We start from the raw sequence: 13,118 nt of genomic DNA, 5'->3' as shown, positions 1-13,118 counted from the left end.
AAAAAGGGGACTATTCCTGTCTTCTTCTCTTGACAACTTCTTTCTTAGTGATCTCAACAGCTTCTATGGATTCAACTGTCATCTTTATGCAGATAACTCTCATAATGACATATCCAGCTTTAATCAGTCTCCTGAGCTTTTACTACCATAATCCGAACTGCCTTCTGGATATCTTGAATTGGATATCCCATAGGCATCTCAAATTCATGTCCTAAATGCAATTGAATACCTTTCCCCATAAATTTGCTCTTCTCCTAATCTCCCTATTTTTGTTATGGGCACCATTATCATTCTAGTCACCTAGTTTCACAACCTAGAAATCATCCTCAACTCTTCACTCTCACATATCTTCCCAAAGTCAACCAATTGCCAGGTCTTGTTGTTTCTACCATCAGAATATCTGTAGCCCTGTTTCTACATTTGGACTACAACCATCCTAGGTCAGTCCCTTGCCACCTCTTACCCAGATTATCATGATAACTTCCTAACTGGTGTCTCTTCAACCAAATTCTATTCACTCCAATCCATCTGCACCATAGCTACCAAACTAATATTCCAAAGGCTCAGGTCTGACCATGTCAGTATCTTGCCTCTAGATGCTTCAGAGTTTCTTCCATTTCCTTAGGATAAAGTACAAAATTCCTTGGCTTTTACAGTACTTCATAAAATCTTTTCATGTTGTTTACACATTATTCCCATGCTCTATATTCCAGACAAACTGGCTACTTATTCTTCCCCAACTGTCCCTCTTATTTCTATGCCACTTCACAGGTTGTCTCCTACCTTGAATGCAATCCCTCTTTACCTCCAGTTCTTGGAACCGCTAACTGTGTTCCAGAATCACTTCAAAAACCACTCCTTTAAAGAAGTCTTCCAGAATCACTTCAAAAACCACTCCTTTAAAGAAGTCTTTTTCTGATTTCCCCTAGTTGCTCATCTGTCCCTCCATCATTATCTATTCTATTTTGTAATTATAGCCTTATTTACTTATCTCTCTAGGTCCCATACCCATACTCATTGAGAAGGCAAGATATACAAACCATTACAAATATGAAATCACTAAAAAAAAAAAAAAAAGAAAGATTGTATCTACCAGCATGTAGAATATAAGCTTCTTGAAGACAGGGACTGTGTTTTTTTTTGTCTTTATACCACCAGAGCCTAACTTAGTGCCAGTCACAGAGTAAGCAATTAATAAATGTTTGTTGATTGACTGATTGGTTCCACTGACTCCAAGAGAAGTTCTGAAGAGCTTAGCTTCCCCTCTTCCGAAACCTTCCCAATTTCTTCTCTCATTTTGCAGTTGGCTCTTGTTCAGTCTCTGGAGGTGGATATAATTTGACATCTGCTGGGTTGGCTACATGGTACTCTAACAACAGTGATTAGAATGTTTTGCCTCATTAACTTGTTGATTTTCAGGCTTCACGATAGTAGCACACCTGTGAGTCCTACAAAACAGGAGGAATGTGCCATTAGAGTCTACAAAGGAGAAAGGTTGTCTACATCAAATGTAGGATGTTGGCCATGAGGAGGGTGAAGTCTTTGGATATCTTCAGAGTCCTTCCCTTTCCACTGATCCTTGGCCCAAAGTTAGATTCCAATCCCAAACCCAGTTTCTCTTAGATCTGTGAACTGTGTATTAATGGACCAGCCCCATGCTGGTTCCTGGGAAAAATATCAGCTCTAGTTGAAGTTGAAGAGAGTGGGGGTGGGGGAGGTATAGTGGGAAAGATAAAAAAAGAGGAGTTTATATCTTGATTTAGTGGAAGGCTAAATTAGTACATGTCAGCTCCTTAAAGGCATGTTCTGAGGAATCACGCAGGCTGTCAGACCTGAGCTGAGTTGTCAGAAGTTGGGAGGAGATCTCAAAAAGATAAAATAAAATGCCAAAGGATATTCCTTTCCTCAAAGTCCTTCCTCCTTCCACTTAACAAGTTTTGATGGACAAAAATACCTTGGGAGAAAAGTCAGTGCCTGGCTCCTAGAAAGAGGATGAGGACAACTTGAGTGCTTTTCTAGGAGTGCCACTAATGATAAACATCACTTCACTGGGCTGTGACAAAGGTTTTGCAGTCACTGGACTCCCAGATGAAGTAGCTGAGGGTGATTCTGAAAGGGAAAATGTAGAAAGTGACTCATATGTTGTTTATACAGTAGTGATTTTGAGGGGTGGGAGTGAGGTGGTGACTAGGCACTGAATCACTAGTTCCTTGGGTTTTAAAAAGCTTCAGGGATCTAGGGGACAAGCTTTTCTTCATTCCAATCAATTTATATTTATTGATTCTGTTTATATATTACAGTTGTTTGATTCTGGTGCCTGGGATGGCCAAAGAAGTGGTTCAGTGATGCTAAGACCCTTTATAACTCGGTGTCTTTAAGTAAAGGATGGATGACTACTTGCTGGATATATTGCAGATGGGAATCATGCTTACAATGATTTGGAATAATTGGCTTCTAAGAGTCCTTTTTTTTTTGAACTAATCCCCAATATTAATTATCTTCATGAATTGCAATCCAGTTATAGTTTTTAAAAATGCCTAATGAACCAGTTTAAGCCACAACTATATTTAACTGTTGTCCAAATATACAATGCCCTGCAATAGAGACTATATCTGTAATATGAGATTTCTTTGATTTTTTAAAAAATTCAGTCTTATTTTATTTTTCAGTTCCTAATTCCCTCTCACACATTTATTCCCCTACTCATTGAAAAAGCAAGAAACATAAAATCCATTACAAATATGAAGTAACTCAAAACAAATTTCTGCATTTGTCATGTTCCCTCTCCCCCCTCAAAAAAAAAAAAAAGACAAAGAAAAAAATGCTCCTAAGTCTGTACTCTGAGTATATCATTCCCTATCTGGAGGTGGATAGCATTTTTTATGATAAGTCCTTTGGAATTTTGGTGGGTTATTGTGTTGGCCAGAGTTACTCAGTCTTTCAGAGTTGATTATTTTTACAATATTACTGAAATCTATTTTTCCCAGTTCTGCTTGCTTCACTTTGCATCAGTTCATGTAAGTGTTCTCAAGTTTTTCTGAAACTGTGTATGTATATAGATATAAAGATATATAGAGTTATTATTAGATTTTTTAAATCAGATTTGTTTTTTTTTTTTTTAACAATATAAAGAACTATCATGGAAGGACTTTCTCTGCCCATGCCCATCAGCATCTTCTCTGAAACTAAACAGTCTTAAAGAGTTTCCTAGGCACACTGAGAGTGATTTGCCCAAGCTCATACTCAGGTTGGGCAGGTAGGTGGCACAGTGCTGGGCCTGGAGTCTGGAAGACTCATTTTTCTGAGTTGAAATCTGACCTCAGACACTAGCTGTAAAACCTGGGCAAGTCACTTAACATTGTTTAACTCAGTTTCCTTATCTATGAAATGAGCTGGAAAAGGCAATGGAAACATTTCAGTATTTTTGCCAAGAAAATTCCAAATGGGGTCACAAAGAGTTGGACACTATTGAACAACATGTCAGAAGTAGGGTTTGAACCTTGCTCATCCTTTCACTTTTGATAGCTCAAGGTGAATGTAAATAGCAATTGTTTTCTTTTCTGACCAGAAACCCTTGAGGGTCTTCCCCTCCTAGACTGTTCCTTTTGTGAAGGCAAAGTAGGACATTTTTTGCCTCAGTTCTTGCCTACCCTTAATCACTGAATGTGTGTTGTCTCTGACACACAGAGTTGGAAAAGACCTTAGGTTAAAAAGTCCAAGGTCCCCTACTGCATGATCGCCTGTCATCTTGACTATGTCTTGCCACTGGATTCCAATGACTCTGGAGGAGAGAATGTGGCTAATGACTTTGCACAGCCCTGCCTCACTTAAATCCAATTCTCTTACAATCTAGACATCACCTTCCTGATGCCATTTTGGTCTTCTTTGAGAATGAAGGACAAACAAAAACAAGGACTTGAACCTGAGTGGTCTTGACCTTGAAGCCAGCTCTCTATCCACTACAACAGAGTGACTCATAAACATATAACATATTATATATGTCATATATTATGTATTTATGTATTATATATAATAATTATATAATACTCATATTATAATTGTGAAATTTATGTTAAGCATTTTTGATTTAAATAAATCTCTTTAGTTCACTTTTATTTCCAGTGCTCTTTTCATCTTTATAACTTTGTTATCATTCTCTTAATGAGAATTTGATAGTAAACCACCCCGAGTTTCTGTAGAAGCTAAATATGGGAATCAATTTAGTCTCTATCCATACCAACGTGGTATTTGCTTTCAAAAACTAGTGAGCAAGAACAAATCTGAAATCAAAAATTTATCTGAGCTAAAGCTGATCCTATACTAATATACTCCCTTTACTTGGAATGCCTAGAGGAAAATATTTGGTTTGTAGTGATGAATGTAAAAACAAGGCTTCCAGAGCAACCATGCACTTTTGTTACAGTAGCACCCCTAGAAACATCTGGTAAGGTCCAGTCACCTCTACAATTCTACGTCTGAGTCTGTGAGTGCCACAGCATCAAAAATTCCTATTTCTGATGTACCTAAGGCATTTTCATGAATAGCCAAGAATTGGATCCTTTGGATTTTTCAGTCATCGAACCCCAGAATATTAGTGCTCTGAGGATTTTTAGAGTTACACTAGCTGGACTGATTCTGCCACAAGGCATAATGTTCTTCCGTGCCTTCTTCCTCATCCACAGACAGCCTAGACCATGAGCACCATCAACTCACAAACTTGCCTTGGAGGCACAGGCTGAAAACCCGAGGCTTCCAGATGGAGAGAGGAGGAGGAAAGTGGGAGTGGGAAGGTCAGCTTACATTCAGAATGATGTGGTCATAACACAATGTGAAGTATCTTAAAAAAAAGTGTAGAAGGAGCCCAAATTCAGCCATGACATCTTGCAGCTGGGGAAGAGAATCCTAGCTTCAAGTCTCTACTCTGCTTGAACATCAAGGAGATCATAAAAACAGGCAGAGCAAGGTCTAGTGATTAAAAAGCAAACAAAACCAAAACAAAACAGAACCAGCTGTTTAAGAAGTAATAACTGGGTGTGTTATTTCCTGGAAGGTAGTTGCAGGCTCAAGACAGCCAGGCCTGGGGTTTAGGGGCTTGGCTGCTCCTGCAGAGGAGAGGATGTGGAATGGGAGGTCCAGGGTTATTGCTAGAACAACTTTTCGGTGCTGGAAGAATGGATGGGAAATGCTTCCTCTCCAACTGTAGTGCTCTCCCTGTGTTATCGGTACAAGGAAATGACTTCCAGGGTTCCAGGAGGTACTGCACAGATATATCTCCACCTAGGATCTCCTCCTCAAGGAGAATGCCCAACACTGGCCTGAAGGACTGGTTGAGGTTCAGAGTCAAATCCACTATCACAAATCCACCTCAATAGGAATGAAGTATGTTATCAAATTCAAGATACCAAATGCCGTAAAAAGGTTCTGGGCTCTCACAAATATTAAAGAAAGCTAGCTGCTGCCCTGTGTCCTCGTTTCTTACTCCAATCATGTATACACTTGTCACACAACTTCTTTCAGCTCTGATCAAGTTATTGCCTTGTCAAAATTCTCCAACAACTTCCCATTATTTATGAGAGAGTCCAAATTTCATAGCTAGGTTTTCAAGACCTCCACAATCTGATCCCAACAACAACAAACATTTATTTATTACATAGAAAGCTTTGCAGTACCTATACTCTGCTAGGAGAGATACAAAGCTTACATGAGAAATAATCTCTAGTCTCACAGAGTTTATAGACTAATGGGGGAGGTGTTAAAATGTTAACATTGTTCAGTGTGTCTAACTGTTTGTGACCAATGTTATCGATGGGGTTTTCTTTTGCAAAGATTAGTAGAGTGGTTTGCCATTTCCTTCTCCAGGGAATTAAGACAAACAGAGATTAAGTGTGTCTAAGGCCAGAATTGAATTTAGGTCTTCCTGACTTCAGTTTCAGCCATCTATCTAAGAAGCCACATAGATGCCTCTAGATGCTAACACAGAGAGTTATAATTGACAACATCACATGGTAAGAGCATAGAAAGGCAGCTTGGCATAGAGGATAGAGTAAGTCTCAGAGTCAGGAAGACCTGGATTGAAGCCCTGCCTCTGACATGACTCTGAACAAGTCATTCACCCTACTGATCTTAGTAATTTCTTCAGTGAGAGCTTCCGTGCAGATAAAAATCATAAATCAGGCCAAAGCATAGTACATAGATGCAAATTAAGACGCTATGAGAAGTCTGAGGGGGAAAGTCATTGCTAACTAAGGGAAGGCTCTGTAGGGGTGGGAAGTGAGTTGTTTTTTTAAAGGCTAAGCGAAAGAGAAGGGCATCCTAGGAATAGGCAAAGGGATGGAGATAGGAGAAAGATCACCAATGGAGAGGTAGAAGAGACCTTAGAAGACCAATCTCATTTCACAGATTAAGAAACAGAGGAATGGAGAGCGTGAGGTGACTTTCACAAGGTGACACATGCAGGAAGTAGCAGGGACAGGATTTGATTCCGTGCCCCGTGGCTCCAAATTCATTACATGTTCCATTTCAGGGGCACAGTAGTGAAGTTTGGCTGGAGCACAGAATCCATGGAGCGAAGTAATTTGTGATAAGGCTACTGGGCATGTTTTCCTCAGGCTTTGGGCCCTGAGGGGCTGACTAGACCATATGGCATAGTTAGTAATTTAAGCTACATGACATTCCCTAATCATGGCAACATGACCCGAAGTGAGGCTATAGATAGCCCTCTGATAGGATATTGTGCTTTAGACTTAGAGCTCTCTCAAGCTCCAAATTAGCGGCTATAACCTTTAGATCTTTTCCTCTAGGCTTTTATTTTTTTTCCTTCTGAACTTAAACACACAAATTAAAAAGGAAGAGTATTTCCATATACGTAGAAGGATACAAGAAAGAGCATTCTATAGGAACTCATTAATTTCCGTTCCATACTGCTTTCTTTTGTTTTTAAAGTATATAATAAATTCTACACATTACTTTCAAAACTGTCCTGCTTGTTTCTGCTTTCCTCTTCTGTTCTCTGTATTAAAAAAAGTTACAATGGCTCCTCCCCTTCTTTGGCATCATTATTGCTGACTCCCTCCTCCCTCCCAACTCTCCCTTTCCAATTAAAAACTGAGAGAAAGAAAATAAGAATCTCATAAAAATAAGCATCGTTAAGCCAAATGAATCCACACACTGTCCACATCCACAACTGTGTGTCTCTGCACCTTATATCCAAAACCTTTTTGTTTGAAATGGGAAACATTTTTCATCACTGGTCCTCTGGAGACAGGGTTTATCACTGCATTGACTAAAGTTCCTAAGCTGTCTAAAGATGTTTCTCTTTAACAATGCTGCTGGCAGTCAGTCGATTAATATGCCTACTATGTGCTAGGCTCATACAGAGATACAGAGAAAGGTAAAAAGCAGTTCCTATTCTCCTTTTAGAAATGATTCTCTTGGCTGTGCTCACTTTACATTCTTTAGTTCATACTATGCAGGATTCTCTGAAACAATCTCATAATTTCTTACAAGGCAATAATGGTCCATTTTATTCATATGCCACAATTTCTTGCTTAATGATTTCAGGCAATCCAAGTACTCTCCACAGATTCTAGTTCTTGGCTTTTTTTCCCTTCCCCCCATCTCCTTTCTCCCTTAGAATTAGGAAGTTTATTTTGCTTGTGACTTTACCTTGCCAGTATTATCCTCCTTAAACATCCTCTCTTCCAACCGACACACCTTTTTGCTTGTTTTCCTGTTCAGTTTGATATACTTTTACACCAAACTATGAGTGTGTATGTTTCCAACCAGAGGGTTGAACTGAGAGGTTCATCTGATACCCAATTCTCTACCCCTTTCTCCATGTTTATATATTATTCTTTTCACACTTCAGTTATAAGAAATGGCAAAATCCACCCCTTCTTCTTCCTACATGAGCATATTCCATCCTTTTACCATCCCCCTTTGCTTTCTTCCTTTTAGACCACTGGAATAGAACCAGTTCTCCCCCCACCCCATCTCTTTTTCTTATTTAATTCCCTTTCAAGACACTAAAGTTCTGAAAGATGCTTGTTTCTTCTTCAACCACTAAAATGTTAGGGCCACATGATTGTACAGCCCCTTCCCATTGTTCAGATAAATTTACCTTTATAGGTTTCTCTGTGTTTTAAAGTTTGTATTTCAAAATTCCTTCTTAGCTCTCATTCTTTCATCAGAAATGTTTAAAAGTTCTCCATTCCATTAAAGACTCCCCCTCCAGTGCCCTGTAGTGTTTTAGAGATAAGTTATGTTTGTTGTAAGCTTCTTTTGCTTTTTTTGGGGGGGAGGGAATATTATATTCCAACACCACCTCTCCTTCACTAGAGAAGTTGTTAGGTCTTGTGTGATCCTCATTGTATTGCCTTAATAACTGAAGTGCGTCTTTCTGGATGCTTTATTTAAACATAACCTAATCAGTTAAGTTTTTATTTATTTTTTTTGATAGGAGATTTGATGTGGATCTTGGCTATGACATTGCTGGAACTTTTCCTTTAGGGATTCATTTCAGGAGATGATTAATAGATTCTTTCCATCTTTACTTTCTCATTCTAATAGATCTAAGTCGTTATCATTTATAATTTCTAGGCATCCCTGCCCCCCAGGATTCTTAAACTAGCTCTCTTTGACTTTTTTCCCAGGTCAGTTGTGTTTTCATATCTGATACATGGACTTTTTTTGATCCTTTGATTTTGTTCTCATTTTTCTTAATGTCTCATAGAATAATTAATTTTTTTTATCTATTCTAATTTTCAGGAAGTCTTCGGTAAGGGTTACTAATTTCTCTTCCAAGTTAATTATTCTCTTTTCATTTCCTTCCTCCAGAGCTTCTATCACATTTATCTCTTGCTGCATTTCTGGTAGGTGTTGATGGAAAATGGAAAATCTATTTTCCCCCTTTGAGTTACCCTTTGTGGTTGTTAAGCGTTACTTGCTTATTTTTGGGGGGGATATCAAGATTCATAAAAAATTTTGGTACTGGTCAGTATTTTCCATGATTTATTTATCTCTCCAATTTTAGTTCTTGAATTGGGGCTGTTAGCTTTCTATATATCTTCAATACCAGACCTGTTTTTAAAAATGAAAATAATTTTAAATGCTATGTATAAGAAAATAGGACATGCTGTTTGCCAACGACAGAATTATAAAACAAAATAATTTTAAAGATTAGAGAAAAATTTCAGAAGTTTCAAAATATACGTAAGACTTTCCTATTCATTAGAAAACAAATGGAAATATCTTTTATTGAATATCTGAGAAATTTGGTGCAAAGATTATTTTCCATTTAAGTGCTTCCTTTCTTAGGTGAATTAATTTTGTTTGAACAGAAGCTTTTTAGTTTCATGTAATCAAATTATCTATTTCATCTTTTGTAATTGCCTCTATCTTTTGGTTAAGAATACATCTCCTACCCGTATCTGTGAGAGGTATATGACCAATTTTTATCTAATTTTTTTGTGCTATGAACTTTGATATTAAGGATATTGATCCATTTGGAATTTATTGTTGAATATGGTATAAGGTGTCCCACTGGATCGTTTAGGTTCTGCATGCTAGATCTTCAGGGCCTTCTTTGGCATATCAGGACAGAGTGTCAGGGACTTCAGAACACCTGGGCTTCTCTGTTGGAGTGCTATAGCATCACACTGGTCACTGTCCAATTTCTGTTTCTGCTTCCTGAAGCTTACAAAGTTGCTACCCAGGAACTTTCTCAGGGGAGTTCTCCACTCTTGTTGCCTCCAGAAACAGAACCTTTCCTGCCATGGATGTCCTAGGTCCATCTCTGATAGCACTAGGAGGCTACCTTGTACAAGGGCTGGTTTTGCTGGCAGACCTCCTTTCCCATTGCCTTGGGTTTCTGGATGATTTTTTTGTGCAGTTCTATAGTAGAAGAAATCATTTGCTGGAGTTTTTCATTGGATTTCTTGTACATTGTTCTATCTGGTATGAACTTCAGGATTTTTATGTAAGATTATTAGGGTTGTCCTGTTTCCTGTTCTGGTAACCATATTGACCAAAAGTCAGCTTGAATCCTTCCCAACTGACATCCATTGGCTAAACGGACAAAGGTTAACCTTTTGTGACCTGTGAAACCCCCAAAAAGTCAATGTGAAAAGGGGTCATAGTTCTTAGGACCTGGTAGATTCCTCATTCCTCTGGGGAATGTAGGCTGTCCCTGTGGACATGGAGGGTCCCTAGGGGGACCTGGAGAGATGTGCTCATTCAAGCATTGTGCGTCATCTTAAGGGTCGCCATATATTGTTGCTGTTATCTAACAATATATTCATTCATTCATATATTCATTTATTTTGCCATCTACCTCTTTGACTCAATCTTACCAAATCCCTACCATGCACTTGGGATGAACCAGAACACTTCTGAACATATAGAAATGTAGGATGGTCCCAGGCAGAGGAGGTGGAACATTACTTAGTAGTTAAGAAGGAAGAAATCTCTCATCACAAATGCCCTTCCTCTCACCTTTATTTAAATTTTTATTTCACTTCTCTTACAAAGATTGGACTACAAAGTTTTAAATTATGTTGCTGTGCACACAGATCTTATGATCTCCTAGAGATAGGTATCCACCCTTCTTTTGGCTCCAGTCCTTGATTAAGGCTATTGGCCTTAATCTCCTCTCTTTGAAGTACAACTTCTCTTGAGTAAATAGCATTCTTATTTTGAAAAGGTCTTAATTTTCCCTCAAAGCTCAACTCATGTTCCAACTTTTTCATGATACTTTCCTTAAACACTCCAGATTCCATGTCTTCTCCTGCCTCATTTGAATACCTAGGGTACTTATAGAGGCCATTACTACGTTACTAATTGTAACCACCCTATCTCCCCATTCCATGGCCACCTCAGCTGCAAGAAGTTGGGCAGGGGAATGTGTGTGTTCTTGAAAAACCAATAATAATTCTATGGCCTCAAAGGATGCTAGATTTAGGAATGCCAGGACAGCCTATAGCCTATTACCTTTAGCTAGAAAGATTATAGGGCCAGACTGAAGCTGACCTATATTTTGGACCCGGAGCAAAACTGAGGCTCTGGCCATCCTTAAAGAAATGAGAGACAGGGCACTGCAGACTTCACAAGTGAAAGGAACCTTTTAACCCAATTCCCAACCAGGAAACAACAACCCCATCTCAGGGTTTTCTCTCCTTTCTAGACTGAGAGATAATAATAGCTAGCATTTATATAGCACTTACTTTGTGCCAGACTAAGATGAGAACGACAAAGACAGATTTCAGTTCTAGCAGGGTTTCCAGTTTTGGGAGGGGCTGAATCTGGGAATCAAATGAAATGTTTATCTCTGTCATATGATTTATGCTTCTTCTTTTATGACCTTTGATTTAAGTGCTCAGCATATCCATGCCTTTCAACCACAGATGAATCAATCAACAAAGATTTAATTAATTCTATGTGTAAGACACTGTGCTAGAAGCATTCCCACCCACAAAGGGATGGGACTAAGGCAAGAGAGGCAGCCAACTTTCTGATAGCTAGCAAGAACTTGGGTGGTCTGCATGACAGATGGGGTGTAGACAACCTGATGTAGGACCAGGCACTGCCCTTCAAGAACCTCCTCCCAGTGTCACATAATTATTTGACATTTACAACATGGTACCCAGTATAGACAGCCTGTACAACGTAGGACTGGAGGCTCAAAAAGACAGATTTGAGAAGAACCCTAGTCCAACCCCTTCATATTACAGATAAGGGATTGAGGTCCAGAGAAGATGCCCAAGATCACTCATGTACTCAGCTGTAGAGCTGGAATTTGAACCTAGGTTGCCTGGCTCTAAACCCATTACTTATTCTTTTATGATATATTGTCTCTCAAATAATAGTAAAATTAACATTATGAATGGTGGTTAAGCTTTCAGGTTAACATGCAAAGGCCTATTTAAATTATACTGCATAGTATCATAGATTTAAGGACCTTAGAATCCAACTAGTTCAACTGCCTTATTTTGGAGGGAAGAGAACTGAGGTCCAGACAGGTCCAGAGACCTGCCTAAGGCAACACAGGTAGCAGGAGTCAGAATTTGAAGGCAGATTATTTTGATGTTGAATCCTTCCTTCTTTCTGTTTTACCTTGATGCCTTAAGAGTTTTTGTTTGGCCTCTGAAAGACACAGAAAGGGAGATAACCTGTAAGTTTACTCGGGCGGGAGAAGTTTCTAGCTCTATGGATTCTAAAAAAGGGAAGGACTGACAGGGAGAAGAAGAGGACATGAGTAGGACAGAGATAGGTTGTTGGAGAAACATTAGGCCCCAGATAACAGTAGATGCAAAGTGATTTTGCTAACCTCCCAGAGCTAATAAGTGGCAGAGCTGAGGATGGAACCTAGATCACCTGATTCTTATTTCTGGGTTCTTTCTGATGAATCTCTCAAACCTATGAACTTTTCAAATGGAAACCAAGCCTTGGAACCTGGGACGAATGTAAGTAGATTGGTTTCCAAGTAAACAACGACAACAAAAACAAAAGAGGGGGAGGGCTACTTCCCACACCCCATGCAAGTGAGAAATATGTCATTCTCTCCTCCCAGCACAAGCAGTAAGGTTGATGAGCTGAAGGTGGTTATAAAAAAAGACACACAACGGTCCTGAGAGAATGGGCTGCTTTCCAGTGGGCAGCTGCAGGGCTGGCCCAGGAGACCCATATACTTAATTTCATCCCAAGAGCTGTTCCAGCATGACATCATTGAGGCCCAGCTGGAGAAAGCAGAACAGATGTCTGACTCCATTCTGCAATAGGTTCACAAGGCCAAGGTTCTGTAAGAGACTCAGCATTCTTTTCCCTCAAGTACTCTCTAGAGTTCACCTTGTCCATCATCCTTGACTGCTGGATCCTGGCTTACACAAATCCTTTGTGTCTTTCAAATTCCAACTCAAGTAATGTCTCCTCTACCTTCCCTAGTTACCCATGTAGAAGTTATCCCTCTGCACTCCCTTAGTTTGCTAAGATAGTGAGACACTCTTGAAATTTAAAGGCAGAAAATCTAGGTTGATACTATAACTGCTATTTACTACCTGCTGTATAACTGTGGCTGAGTCAGTTCACCTTGGTAAGCCCAAGTTTCCTTAGTTGTAAAATGAGGT

At 39.2% G+C, this 13,118-nt stretch overlaps 1 protein-coding gene across 2 annotated transcripts in view; it reads right to left on the bottom strand.

The window, feature by feature from the left end:
* TSPAN11 (tetraspanin 11) overlaps window positions 1-13,118 on the bottom strand; it is a 159,896-nt gene that overhangs the window by 31,371 nt on the left and 115,407 nt on the right. Inside the window, exon 2 of one of the 2 annotated variants that reach the window (XM_072654005.1) lies at window positions 1,094-1,448. The exons of the other annotated variant lie outside the window; for it this stretch is intronic. Coding sequence (XP_072510106.1) covers window positions 1,094-1,345 — 252 coding nt within the window. The 5' untranslated portion in view covers window positions 1,346-1,448. The remainder of the gene's footprint in view (window positions 1-1,093; window positions 1,449-13,118) is intronic. 2 annotated transcript variants of the gene reach the window in all.

This window comes from Notamacropus eugenii, chromosome 3, assembly GCF_028372415.1.
Source record: "Notamacropus eugenii isolate mMacEug1 chromosome 3, mMacEug1.pri_v2, whole genome shotgun sequence".
NCBI lineage: Eukaryota > Metazoa > Chordata > Mammalia > Diprotodontia > Macropodidae > Notamacropus > Notamacropus eugenii.
The sequence above is the reverse complement of the archived record's forward strand: the minus strand, read 5'-3'. Positions and strand labels throughout refer to the sequence as shown.